Genomic DNA, 25939 nt, shown 5'->3' with positions numbered 1-25939 from the left:
TCAAAATTTGTAGAAAACAAGATTCGTGGGGACGTTATTTCGCAGAAACTTCGGGAAGCTGGCATCCTTTGCCCTTTTAATAATAGGCGGGAGCCCTATTATTATTCGGAGAGGAAAAAAGATCAGCCATTCGCTCGACAGGAAGGGTACTGCTCATACTCTAAATTTCAAGTAACTTTCCCATGCAAACCAATCCAGGGAGAGGCCTTGGAAACTACCTTGGAATCTTTCGGAGTTTTCACCCTCGTCCAAGGAAAAAGGACGTCAAGGCCAATCACGGGGATCGAACGAGAAAAACTATCAAACCAATTATCAACTACATCGGCAGCAAAGATATTTCTCACAGACTTGAGCCATGTGAAAGGGCTCGAGCTTTTACATAAAAGCGTTCCTCCCAGTGCAGACGCTCTATGAACTGTGAAATCAGAGTCCAAAGGAAAAGTCAGACTGGCTTCTAATATATTCGACGACTTGAGGTTGTTGAAAAATCACTACCAGACAAGCCACAACGCCACAATTTGTGGTTACATCCAAGATCTTAACTTGGATGCAAAACTTTTTAGGCTGGATCTTTTCGACCAGCAATCAATAAAATTATTTACGGACACAATTTCACGAGGACATGTTATTGTGGGAATTGATGCGACAGGAGGTATTTTCAAGCCCCTCCCACGAGATGCCCTATATCCTAGCAATGATCCTGCTGACAAAACTCACAGGAACAAAAGGAACACATTGTTATTGTACACTATTGTGGCACAAACGAAGCAGGGAAGCTTCATTGTGGCTGACAGTGTTTTAATGCGAGGTCAATCCAATGATATTGCGGGTCCTCTTACTAGCATCAAGCGAGGCGTGAAAAATTACGCCCATATCAGACCAAGAGTGCCCCTGATGTAATATGTACCGACTTTAATTTCGCCATGCTTCATGCTGTGTCTGAGGGATATAACACAATGAAACTAGAAGAATATTTGAAGAAAAGTTACGCCGTCCTCAAAAACGAGGACACGTTTGCTGGAGATACGGCGTGCATACAATTGTGTGCATCTCATTTGACAAAGTCATTTCTTGACAATGTTCGCAAGAAAACCGTTGGGCATAAATTTCGAAATGAGATCGTGGACGCAAGCGTACGAGGGTTAGCCAAATTACAAGAGGCGTCAACGTTAAACGACGTGGAAATCGCCATGAAGGATATATGTACCCTATTTGGGAAGAAGATGTCCAACACAACCTCGCGGGAATCAAGTCAATTTCTCTTGAAGAATGGGTGGATGGGGACGTTATAGTGGATGACTATGCAGGATCAGACGAGGAAGAAGTAAACGCAAGTAGGTTATTACGTGAGAAGTTGCCATTCTACCACACTTTTCAGAAAATAAGAAGAATTGAAGAAAAACACGTGAATGAGGATGCAGAGTTGAACCCATTTTACAATCCTGCTGTGCTGAACGTGTTTGAAAACACATACGCCCCATACGTTGGAATTTTCGCACGTGGAGTTGTGCAGCAAACCAAGAACGCCAACTTTGTCCGGGCAACGAATGGATCATGTGAATCAGAGTTTCGGCTATTAAAGCAAAATCTTATCGTGGAACCGGAAAATGTCGCCGACTTTGTTCGGCATCGCTTTGAAATTACAAATGGTAAAAACAAAAAATTTGTATTCGACAATCTACCAAAGAAAACAGCAAGCAAAGAAGTTAAGCTAGTTACAAAAACGCTGCAAAATGACGACGAAATCGAACGTGGAGATATTCCAAAGGGACTAATTCAAGAAGAAGTTCAAGAATGCAAGGAGACATGGAGCAAAAGAAAAAAAGGCGAACGAAAAAATAGATATTTACATAATAGGACTGAGCTTACCAAGCTTGACGAGGAGAAGGCAAGAGAGAATGCAAGGGTTCAAAAGATTGGGAGAGACAGGTCTTCTCAACCCCTCCAACAAGTTCTTACTCTGAACAATCAAAATAATGTAGCACGAACTATGGATGGATGTTTGGAGACTCGGTAATGTAGTATTTAATATTTAAACAAACTTTAATAACCGTTTAACATCGTATTCTACAAAAATACCCGACTGAAAGATGTTTTATTATAGTGTAAATACTAATTTCTTCCTATACAAATTCGGGAAAAATAGGCAAAGGCGTAATAAAACATCCGCGGAAGAAGCGGAGACTCCCACAGCTAACCTGGAGTCAAAGTTCAGGAAAATAGTCTCTGACATTCTGACGGATCAGCAAGGGAATTCTGGTCTGATTAGCCTAATTGAATTTTTGCAAACGTTTATTGCCAAATTTCTTATAACAGTTATAACAATAAAAATCTCTTATATTCTTAGCTAAGCAATCGCTGCGGAAGCAAGTTTGGGGTGAAGAATTTGTCACCCAGGAGAAACAACAATATCAGCGATATAAGTAACTTGCAAATACATAATAATATGGACGATGAATTTAATCGTAATTATTGTACAGAATCGTTGAGAATCTTACTGAGGATTCACTCATGATGGCTTACTCCAACATTAAAGAAGACATAATGGAACTTTACGTGGCCAATCGGGATGAATTTGTCGGCGGCTACAAATGTGCTCGACAAAAGGTCGCTAAATTTTCCCAGCTATTTAACTAGAACCTGATATAGTAATATTCTAATACATTATTTACGCAGATGTGGGTGGAACGAAAGCCAAACTTTTCTGGAAATTTGCAGCAAATGGTGGTATCATATCCATTTACCACAAAATCTTGCTCTAAGATATGTTCCACAGTTTCCTCCAAAAGCTTAAAAACATCTCTGCCCTAGGATTTGAAGTATCTTTACAATGATTATTTCACAATTTACATTTAAAGAAATTATGTATTATGTATTCTTACTATATATTCTTATTTCAGGACATTTTACAAGTAACAACCGTTCTGCTTCCCGAAACACTGGAGCTAATTTACTCTGATGTCTTGCAAATACCACTTCACCAAGCAAGAAAAGAGCTTTCCAACATCTCGCCATTTGACTAACTTGATAAGCTTATAAATTTAAGTTATACGAATCTATAGTACATGTTCATTATTGAGAATCAAAGTAAAACTAAGGAAGAAGGCAAAAGTAACTCTGAGTTTATTTATATGGTTTATATGGATCCGATCCATCTGGAGGGTGCGGGTCCACACCAAAAGATGACCAGGGGTGTGGTCGGTAATACATGCAAGCATGGAGGCGGTAGTTTGAAATCCCGCTGTAGGAAACGGCGACAAAGTCAAAATTAGCAAAAAGTCCAAGTCATAACGTTTACCGGCTTGCTAATTTTGACCAGAGGGATCTGGCGGGTGCGGGTCCGCATTAAATGATGACCGGGGGTGCGGTCGATAACATATGTGAGCATGGAGGCGGTAGTTTGAAATCCCGCTGTAGGAAACGGCAACAAAGTCAAAATTAGCAAAAGCTCCAAGTTATGACTTTTACCGGCTTGCTAATTTTGACCAGTGGGATCTGGCGGGTGCGGGTCCGCATTAAATGATGACCGGGGGTGCGGTCGATAACATATGTGAGCATGGAGGCGGTAGTTTGAAATCCCGCTGTAGGAAACGGCAACAAAGTCAAAATTAGCAAAAGCTCCAAGTTATGACTTTTACCGGCTTGCTAATTTTGACCAGTGGGATTTGGCGGGTGCGGGTCTGCATTAAATGATGACCGGGGGTGCGGTCGATAACATATGTGAGCATGGAGGCGGTAGTTTGAAATCCCGCTGTAGGAAACGGCGACAAAGTCAAAATTAGCAAAAAGTCCAAGTCATGACTTTTACCGGCTTGCTAATTTTGACCAGAGGGATCTGGCGGGTGCGGGTCCGCATTAAATGATGACCGGGGGTGTGATCAGTAATATATGCAAGCATGGAGGCGGTAGTTTGGAATCCCGCTGTAGGAACCTGTGCGGATTATTTTATTAGTTTATTAGTTAGTTTTCTGGATTTTTTTAGGAATTTAGAGTAAAATTAACATTTTGGGGTATTATGATACGGCTTAGGGTGAGGGAAGTCGATTACACGGTTTTTTGGAAGTGGCATCTGCGGGTATGCGGTAGGAAGAGAGGCGGCGGTTGGCGGTAGGAAGCAGGACGGTGGGCGGCAGCAGTGCACTCAAACCCAGGTACAGCTTCACAGACGTATCTCCTAAAGATTTTGTCCTGCCTGCTGTTGCATGTCAGATTGCAAATGAGGGTGCCGCACAAATCTTGAGCTGGAAATACGAAAATGTGCCATACAAAACCACCGAAAAAAATCACAAAAATATTGTTCTTCATGGTAGACAGTCTACTCGTCAACCTTAAGTCTGACCTTAAGTCTGACGCGTTGTTATACTCTCCTATGGTAGACTTAAGATCTCAGCCTCTCAGGGCATGGTGACCTTTCTGCCAAATCAATTTGTCGTCGCTTAAATTGTCTGACACGGGTATTTTGCTTTTTTTGGCGATGAGATTTTTTTGAAACGGTAAATTGAAAGTTGAAATTGGGGGACACGGTGAACTCGTGAGGTGGGTACTTTTTTAACATGTGTGCTATTAAAAAATATCCATTTGAATCTTGATTTGTCTGGTGTGCAATGTAATTCACTCTGTCACTGCATATAGGAAGAGATACAAGATGGACCGGCCATCGGAAAATCTGGATGACGACGACATGGAGGAAGAAGAGTTTAACCTCTTTGTTGGGACGCGCAGATCAATCAGTGCCCTTCGCATCAGCAGCTCAACGTCTGATGGGTTCTTTTCGGACACTTTTGATGAACAAGTACTTTATATTTTTCAATTGTGAAAATCTTTATGTATTCACTAAATTGAGTTTTTAATTATAATTAGTTTTATTAATATTTATTTAATTAACATGTTCTCCATTTGCATTTCTTAGAACGAAGTTGAGAACGGACTTTTGGCAATTTATCAAGCATTCGCAGAGAAACCAGGGAGTTCTAGATGCAAACAAATACCAATTTTATTGAGGGAAAAACACACCACATTTCTTCGAAGAGGTTTAAAACGGTTGTCTGACGCATACGAGGTAACAATTACAGTTCAACGGTAATTTATGGATAGTTAATCATCAGAAAATAATATTGCTAAATTCTGGCTGATACATAACAGGCCCTAGATGCTAGTCGACCCTGGCTATGTTACTGGATTCTGCATTCTATGAATCTACTTTCGATCAAAGTGTCAAAAGAAGAAGCGTTAAATATAAGTCAGTTTTTAAGTACGTGCCAGGACAACCACTATGGTGGTTTCGGTGGGGGTCCGGGTCAACTTTCTCATTTAGCTGGTGGGACAATAATATATTTGTAATCATCATCATCCATCACGGAATCTAAGTACAAATACTTAGTAAATATAACCAATTGTTATTTCAGCTACATATGCCGCCATAAATGCACTGGTCTCTCTTGACATTCCTGAAGCACTGTCCATCGTCGATAGGCAAGTAATTAATGAGACCAAGTGTGCAATATTTTAATTTATCTCTCCAGGTTACTTCAAGGTGATTTACTTAAACTCCCAGGATAATACTTATTCTGATTTATCATGCAGGCCGTCCCTACTACGGTTTCTTAAGTCGATGAAAAGAAAAGATGGTTCTTTTCAAATGCATAGAGGAGGAGAAATAGATGTTCGAGCAGTTTACTGTGCAGTTGTTGTTGCTAGCCTTACTAATTTGTGTTCTGAAGAGGATCTATTTGTGGGAACATCAGAATGGATTGTTAGGTATTATGACACTGTTGCTAATATTTTAAATAATAATTACAGTAAAACTATATTGTATTATTATGTGTCACTCACGTTCATTCCAGATGTCAAACTTATGAAGGGGGATTTGCTGGATTCATTGGGGGAGAGGCACATGGTGGGTACACATTTTGCGCTGCAGCAGCCCTAGTCCTACTCAAGGGAGATAACTTAATGGATCGCAATTCCCTCCTCAGATGGCTTGTTGGACGACAACTTTCATTGGAAGGAGGTTTTCAGGTAATGGACTGGTGTTAACTATATAATGCAAAAAAATGTTATTGTTATGTAATGAGTCATTACTAATGATCGTAACAAGTTTTAATCTGACTATTAATTATTAGGGTCGAACAAACAAGTTGGTGGATGGTTGTTACTCATTTTGGCAAGGAGCTTGTTTCTGTCTGCTGGGTGAAAATTATGTTGGACATAACACAAAAGAAGGGCCCCACTGGTTATTTGATCAGTTATCTCTTCAAGAATATATTTTAATTTGTTGTCAACATCCTGCGGGTGGGCTGATAGATAAACCTGGAAAGTACGTATTATTAATTGATCTACATATTACAAATATATGTGGATGTCAATGCCATCAATTGAAAGCTACCTTTGGATTTTTTCACGTATTTATTTAGACCCAGGGATTATTATCACACTTGCTACACACTTAGCGGTCTAGCAATATCCCAACATGCGCCAGGATATTCTAAAGTGTTTTTGGAAAATAAGCAAAACGAACTCAAACAAATTAGCGTATGTTGGGAATACATACTAAAAATGTCTTTTATCCGAAAATCTTTATATGTAGACTTATCTACTATGCAAATGGATAATATTCTTTTTTAGCATGTTTACAACCTCACCAAGGATGTTGTCGAACATTCTCGAGCCTATTTTTATGGATCCGACGACGATTCCTCGTCTGCACAGATTGCAGAAATTGTAGAAGTCGAAGCAACAAAAACGTAAGAAAAACTGTCCCTTCTGACATCCTTCCAAACGTCCAGGGCGACCCGACCTACGTAATTTGAAAACCTACGAAAATTGTGATATTATTAATCCAATATCCGAAGGGAACCAGTCAGTTTTACAGAATTTTATCAAGTCATGTTTTCATCTTATAATAACGAGAAGAACTTGAAGCTTTTATAATTGTCATATATATATGAATTAATATTATTCCTGTGATTCAAAACATATTAAGTTATCCTTGTTCTGTTGTATTATGGAAATGCAGATAACATCTATGTCTGATTACGCATTAAAATAAAAGCAAAGATATTCCGATCCAAGTGCATTAAATTTTGGCTGACCAAAATAGTTTTGCCATTATTTTATCTCAATAGATAGATATGTACAAAAGGAGCTTCAAATTAGTCCAAATGCTTCAAGAAAAAATCTCATATTGTGAATTGGATTGGATGAGTGAGAATTGAGACGGAATTCTTGTGCACGTTGGAAGTGATGGAGTGAGTAGTGAGACTTGCTTGAAGTCCCGCTCCCCCATCTGAGCACAATAAATTGACAAAACTGTTGTTGTCCCCTCACTTACTCAACCACGAACGAGCCTCCTCAAAACTCACCACACAAAAATTAATTAAAATTACGACATTCTTTTCTCATTTCCAAATTTCCTGTTGGTTGGTCATGTAGTATTTTTTCAAAATTGGACGCACATTAAAATCTGACATCTTCAGAGTTATCATAGTGGGATAACGCATGGTCATGGTAAAATGTTAGTTCTTCCCAATTTCTAGAGAGGACTTCGTGCGACATTTCTAATCAAACTTTCCTAAAATTTAATACGTAAATTTTAAATAAATAAATAAATAAAACAATAAACATATTTGACGTTTAAACTTAACAGATGGTTGGCCAGTGCCAGATTGTTTTTCATTTTTGTACGGATTTTTTGTTGTAAAAGTAACCGAATTCAAATTTGATAATTTGTGTTGCAACATACTTGACATCAAATTACTCGGGTACAATGGTGGATGTGACGGATAGAATGGGTTCTTCCTCCCGATATCGTGCCCCCATGGTTCGAGAAGGTTCCGGTCTTTCCGGTTCCTCCAGTATTGGCTCCTCCACAATCAAAGATTTAAGAACGATTTTAAGTGAGACGGAACCTCTGAGTGGCGTTCTCACACCCAAAGAGGTGGACGAAGTGATGCAAACAACTGCCAAAATTGTGGGCGATACAAATATCGAATGGACAAAGAGACTGAATATGGTAAAATAAATAAATAGATGTAATATAGGCGGGGTTGTAAAATTGGAGCTAAATTTATTTCCATTTAGTTGAAGACATTTCGGAGTTTATGCTGTGATCCAAGTCATCATGCTCAGATTGTTGCGTATTTGAGACACTTGGGCCCACCTCTTCAAAATGCCGTCAAGGATCTTCGGTCTCAACTGGGAAGAGAAGCCTGTATCACAGGTAGGTATTTATATGTGAGGGCGTAATAAAATACACAGGTAGATAATTTGTCGAATGATTTTGTTTTTATTGTTTTACAGTGGCTCACATTGCAGAACAGTTGGGGACAAAAGCAGAGTTCCTGATTGAACCCATGCTTCCAGCGCTGTTCAGCTTGTTGGTGGCCAACGCCAAAGTCGTATCCATTATGGGATCTTCTACAATTCTTCTAGTTTTCGAATCTATTCCATCGTGGAGGCTGCTTCCTCCTATTCAATCACAAATGTTGTCCAAGTCGAAAGAAGTCCGACGTGCCGTGTGTTCGTGTATTCGGATTGTACTGCATCAGTGGCCTCCTCCAACTATTCAGAGGCATGCTCACATCATTAACGACATTATGAAAAAGGTATACACAGATTGAACTAAGGAATGGTAAACGATGAAATAACGACATTTTGAAATAGGAAAATCCGAACGTAGGTCCTATATTTGTACAATTTTGTTTGTCTTTCAGGGGCTTGTTGATGCTGACGCTGAAGCAAGAAATATTTCAAGAGACTGCTTCACTGCGTTCCAGGTAAGGTCACTTTGGAACAGAGTTTAGGATTGTATACAAAGCAATGTTTTGTTTCTTTTATACTCATAACTATATATATCTATATTTTCTATTATCCAGCGGTTATTTCCGGGACTTGCCAAATCTATTTTGGACTCACTTGAACCACTGCAAAAACGCCAATTATTATCTAATATTAGTATGCAGACAACGAATTCTAGACCTAGTGCTCCTACTTTTTCAGCACAAAGAACTAACGGAACCCATCAAACGCCTCAAACTTCGTCATTGTCCAGACAGGGTACGTGATTTATGCAATTTATTAGTATCATCCATCCGTGGATGAGATTTATGGTTCAAATGTGCAAACGCGTGTGCTGTGAAACTTCGCTCGAAAACCGGGAAATAAACCGGACCCCTTTAAAAAAAGGACCCCCAAAATCCTTCAAAAAATTGGAGTGCTTTTTTACGGAGAAAAACTAAGAACAAAATTTATAAGACCTTTTCATGGTAAAAATATTTGGAGGCCCTTTTTGGGAAAAACCTTAGAAAAAAATAATTAAGAGGACCCCTTTTTTTGGGGGGGGGGACAAAAATTCCGTTTGCCGTGAAGAAACCTGAAATCGCATCCAGGCATCCACTATTGACCAATTTGTATCTTTTTCTGTTTTATAATGTAGGTTCTATGAAGAAAACCGGAATACCCGTTTTGGCTGCGAGAACATCCCCTGCAAAAACGGCAACGCCTGGGCGTTCTACTTCTGCAATTGACTTGCAAGCGGCGAATCGTGCAAAGCAACACCATTTTAGTACCCTTCGGTAAAACTACAACATGCCACAAGAATCAATAGCCCCCAAAAAATACACATACTTCTTATATCTAGCCACTCTCATAAACAACTAAATACGATTCACAACAACAATATATATCTCTTCTGTAGCCTCATTGGCAGATTGGTCAAAAAATCGAACTTCTAATGGTTTCTTCTCTCTAATATCAAACAAATTTAGAACCCCTTTGCGGACAATGGGAAGAACAAACTCATCCATGGCGTCTCCGTCGGTAACTCCAATGCATGGCAATCTCACACACACACCAGTTGGCATATCTGCAATGACTCCAACCAATGCGTACAACATGTCTGGAGGAAGTGGAACAAATGAAAGATCCCGTAACAGAAGTAGAATTTCTCGTTTGTCCCACTCACAACGTAATTTTCTTATTACTCTTATTATCATTATTATTATTATTATCACTCTAACAATTGTGAATTAGTTAGTACATGACAATTTAAAGAACAGTTGAATCGTAGAGTGACGATTTTCTATTTCTGTCTGAATAGCTGGAAGCAGAAGCAATTCTCCCTCTTCAAAGTATTCATATGCAACTTATTCCTCACCATATGCTCAGCAAACCCAGCATGATGGACGAGAATCTAATTTACCAGTATTGTCACCTCCTGGTAAGGGAGTTAGAAGATACTCTGCAACTTCTTCCGCGTCTAGCAGTAGAGATACTTCACCCCAAGGTCGCATGAACGCTAGGCTCCGTTCTCGATCAGTTACCCAATCTCCTCAGATTCTGATTCCATCCAGTGCTAACAGGTAATATTATTATTATGATAAAAAAACTACCCAATTACTTGTTCATTATTATATCAATTATATCTCCACTTGACACTAACTCGTATCTTTCAAAAAATAATTAGCACAACACGACTACTAATGGCTTCGCGAGAAGCTGAGTCTGCGGTGGCGGAAGCGCTTAGAAGAGAAATCTCCGAGTTTGATTTTGGAAATCACAGCGACAGTGAAGATTCACTAACATCTCATCGCTCGTTTTTGTCAGAAACATTCTCTCCACCAATCACTAGTCGTCAGTTGTTCGTAGAGGTACATACAGACAGAGGAATTAATTAGTTGGAATCGGTTAAGAATGACCTACTGCCGCATAGATTGCATTGGAATTTGACATTACTAATTTATATAAATGTAATCTAACTCATCTTTCACTTTATTAATAGGATAACGTGGAAGAGTTAATTAATAAATGTGGCAGTGCTAAATGGTCTGAACGGAAAGAAGGTCTCCTTGGATTGCAAAACTATTTGCAACGTCGAGGCTCCCTCCCTCAACAATATTTTAATAGAATTGGTAAGTAGTATAGTAGAGCCAAAAAATAATTTTTGCAATCATACAAACCTTGTACATGTAATAATGCACTTATTTTTCCTATGTAGGCCAAACGTTTTGTCGTATATTTATGGATGCGCATACAAAAGTGCTCAGCCTTTTCTTGGATGTAAGGTTTTATTTGATATTTTTGCTTGTACGATTTCCTAGATGTGAATACTATAATCATAAACTACACTCACCAACAGGTTCTACATGCCGTTCTATATAGACACGCCAAAGATTTGGTCGATTTTACGACAATTTTATTAAATCGAGTCTTGACGAAGCTGGGCTCTGATTTATTAACTTCTGTTCAAACTAAATTAACGAAAACTCTAGAAATTATAATGTAAGTTAATGTCAACCTAAAATATTTCCCTGAATAAGATGCCGGTTGAAAACATTGTTACTATTGCTTATTTCTTAGGGATGAGATGCCTGCAGACTTGCAATTTTCTGCAGTTGCTCATTATCTTTGTGATCCAACTCAAACTCCAAATAGTAGGTGAGTTGATTTTAAAATTTAAAGCATTAGATAATCTATAAGATATATATTATACGGTAAATATTGAACAACTTCAACTCCAATTGTAGATCAAGAGTTGCAGCACTTTGCCATCTATATAATTTATCAACATTGGCAATTTCTGTAAAAGTTGACGAGCTTCTGCATCTTGTTGAAAAAATACTAGGTATTCACACAGCATTCATTAACAAGACTCGCTGAGATTTAATTAACTTTTTTTATTGATTAAATTTATATTCATTTGTACGTACTAGATTGGTGCGGCGATGTACGATCACCAGAATTACGTCGAATGTCACAGAAAGTATTCCATGCGCTATTTGATATGGCTGCACCACAAATGACCTTGGTCTTAGGAAGTATGTCGCCGCATAGACAAGATCAAGCCAAGGCCATTTTGAAAAATCATGTAACTAATGAAGATTCTCCTCGAAAAGTGAAGCCACCTCCTCCCGCTTTCGATGAACGAGTTAATATAGGTGGAGAATGGAGGTAAATAAATACACATCTATGTACAATTATCTTACTCGGCAGATACATATATATCTAGCACAACCTAGACATTGATATATTCTGACCGTATTTTATTTGACTAATCATTGAAATATTATATAATATCTTATATTTATCCAGCGCCATAAGTTCCGAATTACAATCTTTGAAAATTAGCCAAAACGAATTTGAGAATGATTTGATGGCCGTCATGACGCAAATGTCTATGAGCAATGCAAACACCAAAGGAACCTTAGCTGCGCAGTTATTGATAGCGATTAAGGAGTCAGATGACGCCAAATTAGTAGAGCATCACAAGTGAGTATAGAATTTTGACAATTCTTTTTTATTAAACGCACAATATTCCTTGTCCTAATAATTGAATTCTGTCTACCCAGGGAGGTGTTAAAAATCATATTCGACACTTTAGCTGAGGTTACAAAGCCGTTGGACAAAGCAGTGTGCTTTTATTGTTTGGAAGAGTTATGTAATCGAACTGTACTAGCGACCCACTTGGCTGCCTTTGCTGAACTTTTCATTGTACGAGTTACCGACGTCCAGACTCCTCAAATGGCTCGAGGTATGAGGTATCATAAAACTATAGCATGCAAACAAGTTCAGTTAAACAACAATAGTTCCAAAGAAATTGCTCCGTTTCTCATCCAGTTAATGAATCTTAATGTACATGATTTAAAATTGATTCTTAATATTACTTCTGGTATGGCTTCCATCATTAGATCTTTAGATCTAATGATTAAATTTTTTTTCACAACCACAAGAAAATATGTTACGCGTATACTGTTTTATTGGTCAATACCCAACCTTTATCGTGTTCTTTCTATTGTTCCTATAGAGGTCACAAAGGCTGCAGAAAATTGTGGCATGTCTTTAGCCGTCAATTTTCCCCCAGAAATACTAGCACGAGCTCTATGTCCAATTGTGCAAAATCGAGAGTTTCCAGTCAACCAGGTAATTAAAACAACATATCGATATACAAAATTGCTATTCATATATTGCACCCATTTCTCTGTTCAACATAATCTGGCATAAATAAAGAGAAGTTGTTGGGAAATACGTAATTACAATAAATAGGGATTCTTTTGCAAACCCCGATTATGCATTTTATAAAACTATATTCAAGTTGAAATCATTCAATATCATTTCTTTTTCTTTCAGATGGCTATAAAAATGCTACAACGAATGTGTGAAATTTGTGACATTACTAAGCTTCGATCATTGTTTCCCGATATAATTTCCACGTTAATAATAGCTTATGATCACCACGATTCCGCAGTTAGAAAAGCTGCCGTATTTTCAATAGTTGCAATTCACACAAGGTTTGTATACGACATAATGACAAATATGCTGACCAACAAAAATTACTCTTAAAAAATTATGTAACTGATTTGTTTCAGATTGGGCACTGATTTAGATCCATACCTCAGTTCTCTAAGCGGATCGAAACTAAAACTTCTCCAACTTTACATACAAAGAGCTCAGCAAGGTCAGACAGGAAATGCGAGCTGATTATCAACTATAAAATCCAAACCCTGTCGATATCCGAGAAAATATCTGTCCATGAAATTGAGGATGAGACGCCACAGAGGAGGAGACTTTACTTCTACCATGTAAATGCCAGAGAGTTGGCTTGACTTTTCGCTACCTGATGATTCAAGATATAATATAACTTCAATCACCCGACTAATAACTTATATAAATAATGAACTTGTATTACCACTATTATTATAATTAAAATACAACAATAATTGCTTACAAATGTTTCTCAACTACCAAAAGTCACGTCGCCTGTTTTGCTTGAAAATGTTTGCTTGTATGTTAACATAATGTTATATAATGTGTATGTTGAATTGTGCAAATTCTAAACACCAACGGGCAACGAAAGAAAATAATAAAACACAAATCTGACATTAAACCGTGGGGGTTTTTCTCAAGTTCGTCATGCATGCGTCATGTAAAGCAACGTGGCTCATTTTACCCTGCTCCCCGCTATCTGTTCAACTTGTCCTTTAAACAGACAACAAACGAAAAGCTAACAAATTAGAATTGAAACACAAATTTCAATAATTTTCACAAACACGAAACGCCTATCATAATTCATAATAATTTGGATTATTCATTCCAATTCTAAACTACACAAACACATATTGTACCCAAATTTTAAGTTCTATTGCGATTCTCACACTTCTTCGTAAGCACTATATTTATAATTTTCTGCCAAATCTTGTCACGGCTGTGGTATTGATTTTACCGTGTGTTAATGATACAAGTTCCAAGGTAAACATAAATCATCGCAATGTTTGTCATTGTCATCCATTATCTTTTAGCGTTTATTGCATATTATTTTGTATCAGCCTATAGATTACCAGCACAGCAGTACAGCACCACATAGTTTACATCTAAAAGGATAGGAAGAGGTTCAGGATGGTCTTAGATTCGATCAAGAAGGACGGAGAAGATAAGGAAAACTTGTATGATGATGATGACGACGACGACTCGTCCGACGATGGTTCAAAGCAAGGTGATGACGAAATGAGTGAAGATGATGACGAATCCAACGATGATGATGTCGATACAGATCACTCAACATCGAGGGCAGGACCTTCACCCACGCGACATCGCTTCCTTCATAACGGCACCAATGGCATGGCTTCTTCTTCGAGCTGTGGGGAGTTTTTGGAGCTCTCAACAGCAATTGACAACTCTGATGCTAATGGCACAGATCTTGACGATGATATCAATAAGTTGGGCCCAGAACTTGAAGTCGGGGTCCAGTATCTGGTGAAGCGAGCGGATAATAATTGGTGTAAGAAATTTTAGATTGTCGAATTATGTGTTAATGTGACATTAATATGGTGTTTTAATATTTGTAAATTGTTTTTCGTCTGTGCAGACCCTGCCGAAGTCATTCACAGAAGGCCACATGAAGACGATGCATCTAATGAGTTCGAGTACTATATTCACTATGAAAATTTTAATCGAAGATTGGACGAGTGGGTTACTCGTGACCGTATCATGAATTCCAAGTTTGCAATTAAACGACATGCAAGTGTAGGAACAGGCACACCAACGTTACCAGCAGAAAGCGCTGGGCCTTGTATAAGTGGACCCTCTGCAGAACCAAGAAAGGTCACACGAAACCAAAAAAGAAAACATGACGAGATAAATCATGTACAAAAGGCAATCGATGAAATGGACCCAACTACGGCAGCCCTAGAACGAGAACACGAAGCTATCACTAAAGTAACATAGTAATACAACTGATAAGTTGGCGGCGATAATGCCATCCATTATCCATAACATCACCCAGGTTAATTTTATTTTTTTACCACATAGGTGAAGTACATTGATAAAATTCAGATAGGAAATTACGAAGTGGACACTTGGTACTTTTCGCCATACCCAGAAGAGTATGGAAGAGTTAAAAAATTGTGGATATGCCAATACTGCTTGACTTACATGCAGTACGAAAGCACATTTCGTTGGCATTTCGATGAATGCACAAAACTACAACCGCCAGGAAAAGAAATTTATAGAAAAGTATGTATGAAAGTATAATTGTGTTGCATATATGGTATCATCGTAAATGAATTATTTATGGTGGCTTATAGGGAACGATCTCGATATGGGAAGTTGACGGAAAAGATCAAAAATTATACTGTCAGAATATATGTTTGTTGGCAAAACTGTTTTTAGATCACAAAACACTATACTTTGACGTTGAACCTTTCCTATTTTATTTGATGTGTGAAACTAATCAAAACGGATCGTATCTTGTGGGTTATTTTTCAAAAGAGAAAGAAAGCCCGGATGGGAACAATGTTGTAAGTTGAGAATATTGCGAATATTATGCAATGCGCAAATTTTGTAACGTTAAATTGTTTTGAGGAATGCGTACTTTATTATTATATGGTAATCCTTTTTATGATTTCCAGGCGTGCATTCTAACCCTACCTCCATTTCAAAGAAAAGGCTATGGAAAACTGCTTATTGCGTTTAGCTATGAATTGTCAAAAATTGAAAACGCGATTGGATCACCAGAAAAACCTTTGTCTGATTTAGGTATTCATTTTGATTTATTTTCTGACGTACTAATAAGAAATGAAATAATTAACTCATATAATATAATATATATATATACATATATATTGTTTTTGGTGTAGGGAAATTGTCCTATCGATCTTATTGGAGTTGGGTGTTGCTGGAAATCCTTCGAGACTTTCGTGGCGTCCTCTCAATTAAAGATTTATCCAATATGACATCAATCGCTCAAACAGATATAATCTCAACTCTTCAGGCATTGAACATGGTCAAATACTGGAAGGGCCAGCATGTCATTTGTGTTACTCCGAAACTTGTTGAAGAACATCTCAAAGCTTCTCAATGGAAACGACCACGACTCACAGTGGATCCATCACGTCTTAAATGGTCCCCACCCAAGAAATCTTCCAGCAGAAAGAAGTAGAGGGAGGAGACGGCACGAATCTGATCTATTCAGAATTCAACCCGTTATTTTGAATAAATTGAAGCTGCTTGTTTACTAATATGTTGCTTTTTTTAACTTTAATTAAATGATACTGAATAAAGTTATTGTACTATATCACTTTATTCTACATACATTAAAAGTTGTTGGTTTTTACTACTGATGTAGAAGTCTAGTAAATAAATGAGCGTCACTCTAAAGTGTCAATTGGTGTCACTTTAGAGTGACACCAATCAATTTTGTCATACCGGTCATCAAGCAGCTTTCCGATTGATTGGGATATTCCACGGGTGCCAGCAAGATCCAATCAGCCAATCCATAACCACGTTTCTTTCTTGGAGTAACACTCTAGGTCCACTTGAAATTAAATTGATCATGGAAATCGTTTAGTAAATCATCATTTTTTAAACCCTCTATAGACGATGCACAATATGCTAATGTTGGTACTACAGTTAATATAAACGCAGAATTAAATGAGACAATAACAACTCGCATTATACAGTATTAAGGGGAGCCAATTTAATAATGACCAAATATGCATAGTACATAATAATAGAGGAGATGTGTATATGTATGTAGTTGGTTCCATAAAATATTTTTTGCTAAACCAAAGAATTGAAGGATTGAATTGTAATAGATTGAACGATGCATGATACCATAAAAGCAACACAGACTAACAGTATGGGAGAACATGAAATTATGACAAAACAATTTTTTATGTGTATCCAAACATAGCATGAAACAATGAACCCAACAATAACAATGACATCATATACAATAATGGTTATTATGAATGAACATATGGTTAACTTTTTTTAAGAATGACATGAAATCCACATAACTCTATCGAATACTCCAAGTACATTTTATCAATCAATCATATATGGGAACCTTAACCAGTACATCATGTATTGTAGTAGTAGTAGTAAGTAGTAACTAAACTAAGTATAAAGTTATTATCTTAGACATTAACTGTATAATTTATATCTCTGTGAGCATATGTAGTGGGAGAGAAGAGGTGCGGTCAGTATGAAGCCAGTTTTGAATCTCAACATGTTTATGCTCACATCTCTTGATGGATCATCGTCTGTCTCCTCTTCATTTATGCATGTCCTTTCAACTGCTTCAAAAACGCCTCTGCTCGAAAATCAGAAATGAACAGCCGATTAAATTATTATGATTGATCTTGATCATTATTCCGTTATTATGAGCTTCTTTCTTCACCCTCATAATAATTAATGAACCTCTCAGCTCAGTGCGTGCCAGGGTGAGTAGCTCATTTTACCACTCTTTTTTTGTTTTTGCTAAACACCATAGTTATGCAATGGCTGCCCTGGCTGCAATTAATACCACCCATGGCGAATATAATAACAACTCACCTTGTCCGTTCCATTGTCACTCTTTCCATAACCCCCACCACCGCCAACGTTCATCCCACCTCCAGCGCCGCCACTTCCTCCCATGCCACTCATGTAGCCAGAGTCAAACCCTCCACCACCACCACTACATGACAAACACACATCACATATTAATCATTTGTTACATATTACTACATCTAAAATAATAAAAAAAATAGTAACATGTGCGTGAGCGGTGAAAGGGTTAGCCCAAGTACGAGCTACCTTAATGAAAAGTCTTCGTACCCTCTTGCAGCAGATCCTTGTTGAAATTGTTTCATAAACATTCCGGCCATGGTATTGTTCCATCCATCCAGGGATCCACCACCCATGCCACCTCCTCCCCCCATACTACCCATATTTCCCATTCCAGACACGGCGTCATTTCCTCCACCCATTGCAGAAAATGGATTCATCTGCAGTTGAGGTGAATTGAAAACGGAAATGTTACCCGGCTTCAATATGCCATAAGAAGCCAACAAGTTCCCAGCAGCAATGATTTCCTGGATTGCTTTTGGAGGATATCCAACATTCAACAAGTAAGCCTTCATTCCTTCAATCATGTGTGGAGGTGGAGTGTGTCCATTGGAAATTGGAGGACCTTCGTATAAATTAAGCAAAAAATACGTTAGGTTTTATTTTGCGAGACATTGCGACGCGATGTTGGAATTACCAGCAAAAGTACACCAAAAATGGACTTGCGGTGGGTAACCCGACGTCGTCCCAAATGCGGGGGTATTTTGTGGACCGGAAGAGTTGCCACTGTTGTTGTTGCCCCCACCAGAACCTCCTCTCCAATTACGACCACCTAAATCAAATAATGAATAGACTCAAATGATAAATTATGCCATATTATTAAATATAAGTAATTGATTGCCCTTACCACCGCCACCGCCACCTCCTCCACCACCATATGATTTGGAATCATCTCCATAATCCTCATTATAATCATCCCGATTATTTGAATGACCTCCAGAATTTGAATAGTTAATGGTGAGACATGAAGATGATTGGGGATCGCCCTTGATTATTTCCAATATCAACTTCAAAGCAGTCTCAATATTATCCGGATTTGCATCATTATTCTGAATCGTCACAACGCGTTCATTTGTTGGTAGCTTTAATAAAAGAAAGAACATATCATAATCCAAAGAGTAATCCAACAAGAAAATTATGAGACATTTAGAGATATTAAATTAAGATATATTAGAAATCATTAGAGATAATATTGAGATATTTAATAATTATTAATATTATTTTACTTCATGTACCTGTTCATTTTTCTGAGTAAGATTGATGTGACAATTTGAATCCTATGAAAACATAAACGATTTATTAAAACTTACGAATGATAATCATTCAATAGTGTGCATACCTCCTGAATGCTCTTCACTCGGCTACCTCCTTTACCGATAATTAATCCAGCCGTTGCTTGCGGCACAATCAAAGACAACTGTGCACATTATTTATATATTAATAATAAACCAATACTATAACTATAATTATATTATTTTGCCGTCACCTCTTTATCTGACACGGTTTTCGGTCTTGGGTTCTTGGGAAACAAATCAGAAGGAGATGTCATTCTTTTGAAGATTACCATAGTTGAAGTCAACACATTTGCAACTTTTCCTGACATGATGGCTGCAAATAAACATTTGAATAATTGTCTGACTAGCTTAATATGTTCGTCATAGCTTGAAAATAAGTCAACTGCTTACCGACTCTATTATCAGTTCCGGGGAACGTATCATTAGCCTTGGACATGCGAATGTGGACATTGTATTCCTTTTGCAAATCTGAAATATTTTGACCGCCTTTGCCAATGACCGACCCAGCCGTTGCTTGTGGGACCATAAATTTTAAGTAGACTGCTTCAGGATCAGTTTGGGCATTATTTGCCCTACCTGAAAGAGACAACAAGATAAATTACAATCGAAAATGTGAAATGACGACTATTACATCATTGTTATTATTAATATACCATTAAAGAATCCCTTCTTCTGTGGGCTGTTAGCATAATCGCCCTGGTTGTCATTAGGACGTTTCTTTGCACCTCCTCCTCCCCCCCCACCACCCCCTTGGTGTTGGTCGTGATGACCACCGTCATCGTTTCCCTCCATTGCTTATATTTGGAAGTCGCTTCGAATTATTAAGAGTATGGTACTATATTAAGAGTATGGTACTACTTAATTTGATCGGTTGAGCTGCAACGATTCCAATTAGAGCAGAATAATTATTAGTATTAGGTAATAGTACTTTAATTAATAGTGATTAAATACTTATTGGACGTACTTACTTGAAAAGAAAACTCTTATTTGTTTAAAGAGGGGGAGTGAACAAGTCTAAACAAGAGTAGCTTTTAGGTTTCTTTGGAACTATTTTTCACTGGAAGAAAAAGCACAAATTGGCGTGCACGTAAATGTTTAGTAAATAAATGACACTTTTATAAGTAATTCGTGGTATGAGGAGTTGTTGATGTGCCAAAGCGGCGAACAGTGACGCGTCAGATCAGCAAGTCGGAGAAGTTCAATGGAGGACAGGCAAGCAGCGTCCACTGCTCAAATTTTCCCGGAGATGGCACCGAATGCCCGACTCGTCTCACACTTGCCCCTTCACTCCAGCAGCACTATAGAATTTATGGGTATAGTTCGGAGCCTCGTACTTTCTCCATACATATCCTTCGTGATTCCTGCTCAAACCTGTACATTATTTTATTTGATTTACTACAAAATTTGAACTTATATCTTAAATTAAGATCAACTAACTCGTTTCATCTTTAGTCAGACAAACCAGTGGTTTGAAACCACTATGGTTTTGTTGTAGTTTGTAGTATTTGTAGTTTATTTTGAAGTCTGGAATGTGGAATCCAGATTCTATTATTCTTCTGAATTAGAGGACAGATCGCAGACTATTTTATTGTATTAATTTTTATGATGGAAAATCCTACAGCTGAAGCCCCCACGTGTCTAAATTATCATACCAAACCACTTTCTCAGGCTATGCTTGCATTTCTTTGTGAGGAGGATACACTTTTCCATGATCCCAAGCGACTGTTGGATGATGAGCTTTCACTTTATGATGGCGACAATACTTTGAAATTAGCATTGTTAAAAATGGTCAGAACTTTGGTCTCCATTAAAAATTGGGTGAACAAAACACCTCAGAGTGGTAATCATAATGAACATGGACAACTAGGAGAACCGCTGAGGTCGCAGGTTTCAAACTGCTTGACCATGCTAGACATAGTCCGAGACACTTATGTTTGGGAACAACTCAATGTTGGTCATTGGAAAACGGTAGCGCCTGGATGGCGGAGGGCATACACATTTCTATGCATATGCAAGGTAAGTAATAGCAGAGTGACCGGGGTCGATGCTTCGTGTTTGTATTAGTAGAAACCCTTACCAGCAATGATTCGCATTTCAGACAATTTTCATGGCTATATTTCAAAAGCCTAGTATGGACATAATTAAGGAATGTGATATGGGATTACTCATGGGGGAACCTATCACTTATGGCATCCTCGACAATGTCCTGCTCCGCTTTGCCCAAGATCTCAGCAGTGAACTTCGGGTCCTAAATGAGGGCGAAGAGGTCGTGAAAAAGCCAAGCTCATTAGTCCAAGAAATACCACTACCAGTAGTAGGACGATCTCAATGTCCAGAGTCCAGATTTGAGATTGAGTTGATTGACAACCCATCGTTGGAACATTTTTTGAATATCATGAAGAAGCAATGCCCCGTTTTGATTTCCGGTGGAATTGACCACTGGCCAGCAAGGAGAAAGTGGAATATAGAATATATCTGCAAGGTAAGGGTGACCGTGACCGCATTAAAACTCTTGCAATAGTTCAAATAAAACAGGATAATCTTTAAATGTATTCTCTCTATTTATATATCTCTCTCAAGACTGCTGGTTTTAGAACCGTTCCGGTAGAACTTGGATCGAAATACACATCAGATGATTGGACGCAAAAACTTATGCGGGTTGAAGACTTTGTAAATTCTTACATTTTGAAAACTTGCACTAATATTACAAAGGAAGATTCATCAGAGTTGCCCAGAGGAGTTGGGTATATTGCTCAACATCGTTTATTTGAGCAAGTATGGTCTTTTCTGAGAAAATAGCGTGGATTGGTTGCAATATGTAATGTAAAAATAAACATTTTCAGATAACTGAGCTCGGAGAAGACATTAAAGTACCGGACTACTGCTTCCTAGGGGAATCTAAACAAGTAGAGACGAATGCATGGTTTGGGCCAGGCAATACAGTTTCGCCAAACCATTATGATCCCAAACATAATCTTTTGGCTCAAGTTTTTGGAGCAAAACTTGTTCGACTTTATCCACCGTCTGAGTCTCAGTACCTTCGGCCCTTTCCAGCCACATCTATCTTGTTCAATACCAGTCAGGTTGATCTTGACGATCCTTTGGTGCTTGAAAAATATCCCGACCTAAGGCATGCGAAATACTGCGAATTTATCCTATCGCCTGGATCAATGTTATACATTCCTCCCAAGTGGTGGCATTACATAACATCTTTAACGCCTTCATTTTCTATAAGCTTTTGGTTTGAATAAATTCGTTCGCAAAATCAATAGTAAAATTAATAAGTATTTTAAATTTATTGTCAACTTTTTTGTTATAAAATGTCGTAGCGAAGAAATCATACCGTTAAACTTTGGTTTCGAAAGTTTGGGCTAAAGCAACTCGTTTCATCATTTCAGGACCTTTCTTTCTCATTTCGATTTCATGGATGATTGCAAACCTATGACACAAAAATGCAATGAAACTTTTACTCATGCATGAAACGTGAGGATGGTTTGGTTTAAATCCTACCGTAAGACTTCATAACTCATAACCACTCGTTCTAGCTCGTGTCGAAACAAACGTTTTAGCATTGCATCGACTGGGCAGAAAAAAGAATGTATACATTGAATACTGTGCACTGTTTAGAATACCTAACCTAAAACTCTAACTTGCTTGACTTACAACAATCCAATTCGGGGGGTCTGAATAGTTCCCACCGTAGTTTGCAATCTAATTCTGCCGGCGCTTGGGAATATACTATAAATATATAGTAATTGTAATTATTATTTAAACTATAGACATTCAATTTGAAGCTCATTCGTTAGAACTGGAGCAGAAACTAATTATAAATTCCTTTATTACCTTGCAACCACTCTGGGATATCTGTATAAAATACAAAAAATACTCTTCCTATTATTTCGTCCATCTTATATTAAAATAATGTAAAGTAATAGTGCAGTATTAACCTTGTATATTATAGGGTGAACCAGGAACCAGAACTGAAGGCGTCTTAAAGTCAGTGTGAAGAGGTTGTGATTGTTGGTCATCCCTCCGAAGACCCTTCCTCTGTAGCTCTGCAAGAGATTCTCGACTTGACATGGCGCTTGAAGGAGGAAATCTTGGAAGATATGCTGGACTAGGAATCCGTCTCACAGCGTAAAAGACAGGAGCACATGGATGTTCATACTGAGCTTGTCGGGTAATGTGACTAAAGGAAATAATTAAACTGCCAATTAGTAAACTCATTCTTAATACTACACCAAATAAACCGTAGTAACGTTAGAAGTAGCTCACCCTGTCATAATGATTGAGACAGAACTTTGCACCGAAGGTGCGGAATAAGCCAACAAAATAGATCACAACTCTTATATATTCATTATATATATGCCGTTTATGGTGCAAAAGATTCGGCCCGCCATTGCACCATTAGTGCAGAATTAGCGACCATTCGGGTTATATAATTTTGAAAACTTTGTCAAAATTGTATGATCATTTCTCCCGGATATTCTGTACTATTGGTGCGTTTTGCATCCCATCCCCCAATTATTTCGCATCATTTTGTGTTACCGATTATTAGATATCAACTGTGCTATTTATTTACTAAAAAAATTCGATCCAGTTTGTTCAATACCAATGGTGCGCCTAACATAATCAATAATTGTGAAGGGGATTTTTAATTAGCATCAATTCATGCAAAAAACTCGTTAACAGACAGACAGACAGACGGACGGACAAGAGGAATTCAATAGCTCCCGTGCTACGCAGGGTGAGCTAATAATTATATTATCGTTTGATAAAGTAACGAAGGATTCTTACTTGACGTAGTATACGCCATAATCAGAAGATTCTACTCTCTCCCAACTAAAATTAATCCAAATTCCAAAATAAATAATTATCAAGAGACGAATTAAAACAAATGGACAGAGACATATATGTGCATATATTCATCAAATACCCAGTTGGGAGACCTTCTTTTGCTAGTGGGTGTGACCAGTGGGTAGTCTGTGTGTTGTGGTCTATGTAATAGCGACGACCACGTACCGTCTCGTCTACAGACCATCCAGCCGGTAGAGGAACTAGATTAAATACAATTTGAGTGGTTTGTATTAGAGTAGGCTTTTTGACTTTTACTTAGAATGAACTTAGTACGATTAATAGTAAAATCAAATTACTTGACCTACCTTCAATATCTTCGCAACTTCGACCTTTACCAAACAATGACATATATAAAAATTAAAAAAAAACACTGTTTGATTGATTAAATATTACAAATATCATTACTTTTACTCTGACTGATCATAATTCTGTTCCTTCCAACCTCCAACTCACTTAAATTCACGTATGAGTTTGAAAGATAACCTCCTCCGTGAATCATTAACTAGTTGTAAAATAATACCTGGATTATAAATATTAATCGCTCATTTAGGGTATGATTATTAATTATTAACTTACCCTGGCAGGACCAGAAATAGATGACCCAGGAATACTATCGAGAGAAGCATCGGAACCCGCATAACAGTTTAAGAGAGGATTCGAAAGATTGTTATGATGTTGTAAAGACATTGGGCTGAATCTTTCCCCTCCAGGATGTGGGTGAGGACTTGGAAGCCTTGGAGGATGGAACCCGTTATTGAAGTACAAGTGCTGAGCTTGCATTTGTTGTTGTCTCTGTTGGAGAAATTGTTGTTGAGTAAATTGCTGCCTTTGAAGTTGTTCTTGATGTATTCGCAGCTGCATTTTCTGGGCGTCATTAGGAAATGGTTCTACTACTATTGGAGGGGGTATTTTTGAACCAAGGGTATTTTGACCTTGTTGATTCTTCCTTGCTGCTCGTTTAGAATTCAATTTCTCTGGAGTCCACACATTGATTACTATAAAAAAATAATCATGCAACGAATAATTTAGCATATGAAATGTTCAGAGTTTGAAATTGGCTTTTTTTCGTAGTCACTTACTTGGCACAACAGTGGGAGTTTCTTTTTTGACGTACTTTCCGACCACCCCATCAGCAAGGATTCTTGACTCTTTATTCTTTTTTGATAACATAATTACTTTAAAAAACCCCTCTATTCGTATCTATATAGTCTATAGCTTAATGATTGTCTAGTATTTGGCTTGTGTTAATGTTACGTACGTATTTAAATATAATTTCATTATATATGTTAACCCTAATGTATAATGATTATCAAACTGCAGTATTTACTGGACGGCAAGGAATTGAATGTTTGTAGAATACCATGGCTGATGGCACCAATACGGCACTAATTAATTGTGAGATTTAAAAGTGAATACTGGACGCAAATACTATTTGATGATTCTTTAATCTAATAATCTGTTCGTAATAAATCTGAATGCCATTTTCCACCCCCTTCAACAGCGCACGACTATACAAATACGGTACATTAAAATTAGTTGAATTGAGTTGAAAGTATTATAATTATTCGATGATTATAAAAAAAATCCTAACCAATAATATTACGGCCTTCATCTTTTACTCACTGTTCGCACTCGGGTGTGTTTCACAATTACAGAGTACAAAAAATAATAATTACACATCTACTTAAATCTTCGAATTCTCTTCGGAATTTGTACATTGTGTGTCCTCCCTCGTTGAAAAGAGTTGACTGGTGAAGGTGGGAGGAGGAGGAAATTAGCAATACCAACTAAAACTAATTTAATTATCAGCGAACTAAAGTGAGTACTGACAACAAGGGGACAATTAAATATGCATAATCAAGGAGTAATGGGAAGTGGTGGAGAATGTGATGGAGGAGACAGTTGGA

The 25939-nt window shown here is 37.8% G+C and overlaps 6 protein-coding genes across 11 annotated transcripts; 4 read left to right on the top strand and 2 right to left on the bottom strand.

Moving 5' to 3' along the window:
• Positions 1 to 4224: 4224 nt before the first annotated feature.
• On the top strand, positions 4225 to 7080 carry LOC110845875 (protein farnesyltransferase subunit beta). Its single transcript, XM_022092406.2, has 10 exons — positions 4225 to 4536; positions 4633 to 4792; positions 4910 to 5059; positions 5143 to 5317; positions 5406 to 5472; positions 5584 to 5757; positions 5844 to 6018; positions 6123 to 6316; positions 6414 to 6531; positions 6625 to 7080. The coding sequence occupies exons 2-10, from the start codon at positions 4646 to 4648 to the stop codon at positions 6745 to 6747; spliced, it is 1323 nt and encodes a 440-aa protein (XP_021948098.1). The 5' UTR covers positions 4225 to 4536; positions 4633 to 4645; the 3' UTR covers positions 6748 to 7080.
• A 224-nt stretch (positions 7081 to 7304) lies between these two features.
• Positions 7305 to 13879, top strand: LOC110847106 (CLIP-associating protein 2). The gene is made up of 20 exons (XM_022093962.2): positions 7305 to 8011; positions 8080 to 8218; positions 8299 to 8603; positions 8712 to 8774; positions 8874 to 9054; positions 9434 to 9572; positions 9765 to 9964; positions 10097 to 10358; positions 10463 to 10646; positions 10778 to 10907; positions 10994 to 11055; positions 11135 to 11277; positions 11356 to 11433; positions 11523 to 11620; positions 11709 to 11946; positions 12088 to 12264; positions 12345 to 12526; positions 12800 to 12915; positions 13123 to 13283; positions 13362 to 13879. Exons 1-20 carry the CDS (start codon positions 7766 to 7768, stop codon positions 13471 to 13473), a joined length of 3216 nt encoding a protein of 1071 aa, XP_021949654.1. The 5' UTR covers positions 7305 to 7765; the 3' UTR covers positions 13474 to 13879.
• Positions 13880 to 13956: 77 nt separating this feature from the next.
• LOC110845794 (histone acetyltransferase KAT8) lies at positions 13957 to 16581 on the top strand. The gene is made up of 7 exons (XM_022092302.2): positions 13957 to 14241; positions 14319 to 14770; positions 14858 to 15207; positions 15301 to 15504; positions 15576 to 15788; positions 15900 to 16026; positions 16128 to 16581. Exons 2-7 carry the CDS (start codon positions 14389 to 14391, stop codon positions 16427 to 16429), a joined length of 1578 nt encoding a protein of 525 aa, XP_021947994.1. The 5' UTR covers positions 13957 to 14241; positions 14319 to 14388; the 3' UTR covers positions 16430 to 16581.
• Positions 16326 to 20373, bottom strand: LOC110845795 (RNA-binding protein Nova-2). Of its 5 annotated transcripts, none has more exons than XM_035849728.1 (12): positions 20144 to 20373; positions 19829 to 20051; positions 19566 to 19751; positions 19367 to 19488; positions 19220 to 19297; positions 19116 to 19157; positions 18728 to 18962; positions 18518 to 18652; positions 18070 to 18445; positions 17827 to 17950; positions 16696 to 16804; positions 16326 to 16454 (listed from the first exon to the last, which is right to left on the bottom strand). In XM_035849728.1, exons 2-11 carry the CDS (start codon positions 19965 to 19967, stop codon positions 16796 to 16798), a joined length of 1446 nt encoding a protein of 481 aa, XP_035705621.1. In that variant the 5' UTR covers positions 19968 to 20051; positions 20144 to 20373; the 3' UTR covers positions 16326 to 16454; positions 16696 to 16795. The 5 variants fall into 5 exon arrangements, with proteins under 5 accessions (XP_035705621.1, XP_035705622.1, XP_035705620.1 ...); XM_035849729.1 differs by having other exon boundaries at positions 16326 to 16449; XM_035849727.1 differs by lacking the exons at positions 16326 to 16454; positions 16696 to 16804 and adding an exon at positions 16945 to 17584 and having other exon boundaries at positions 20140 to 20373.
• Positions 20374 to 20509: 136 nt separating this feature from the next.
• On the top strand, positions 20510 to 22452 carry LOC110846724 (bifunctional peptidase and arginyl-hydroxylase JMJD5). The gene is made up of 4 exons (XM_022093557.2): positions 20510 to 21191; positions 21274 to 21657; positions 21756 to 21950; positions 22019 to 22452. The coding sequence occupies exons 1-4, from the start codon at positions 20778 to 20780 to the stop codon at positions 22424 to 22426; spliced, it is 1401 nt and encodes a 466-aa protein (XP_021949249.1). The 5' UTR covers positions 20510 to 20777; the 3' UTR covers positions 22427 to 22452.
• On the bottom strand, positions 22448 to 25924 carry LOC110846725 (scaffold protein salvador). Of its 2 annotated transcripts, XM_022093559.2 has the most exons (12): positions 25624 to 25924; positions 25112 to 25540; positions 24609 to 25027; positions 24438 to 24534; positions 24338 to 24361; positions 24112 to 24232; positions 23973 to 24017; positions 23123 to 23364; positions 23019 to 23039; positions 22839 to 22913; positions 22686 to 22755; positions 22448 to 22614 (listed from the first exon to the last, which is right to left on the bottom strand). In XM_022093559.2, the coding sequence occupies exons 2-12, from the start codon at positions 25200 to 25202 to the stop codon at positions 22521 to 22523; spliced, it is 1299 nt and encodes a 432-aa protein (XP_021949251.1). In that variant the 5' UTR covers positions 25203 to 25540; positions 25624 to 25924; the 3' UTR covers positions 22448 to 22520. The 2 variants fall into 2 exon arrangements, with proteins under 2 accessions (XP_021949251.1, XP_021949250.1); XM_022093558.2 differs by having other exon boundaries at positions 25112 to 25924.
• Between the last annotated feature and the right edge of the window lie 15 nt (positions 25925 to 25939).

This window comes from Folsomia candida, unplaced genomic scaffold (genome assembly GCF_002217175.1).
Source record: "Folsomia candida strain VU population unplaced genomic scaffold, ASM221717v1 Fcan01_Sc003, whole genome shotgun sequence".
In the NCBI taxonomy this organism is placed as follows: Eukaryota; Metazoa; Arthropoda; class Collembola; order Entomobryomorpha; family Isotomidae; genus Folsomia; species Folsomia candida.
Note: the sequence above shows the minus strand (reverse complement) of the source record. Positions and strands in the feature narration are given on the sequence as shown.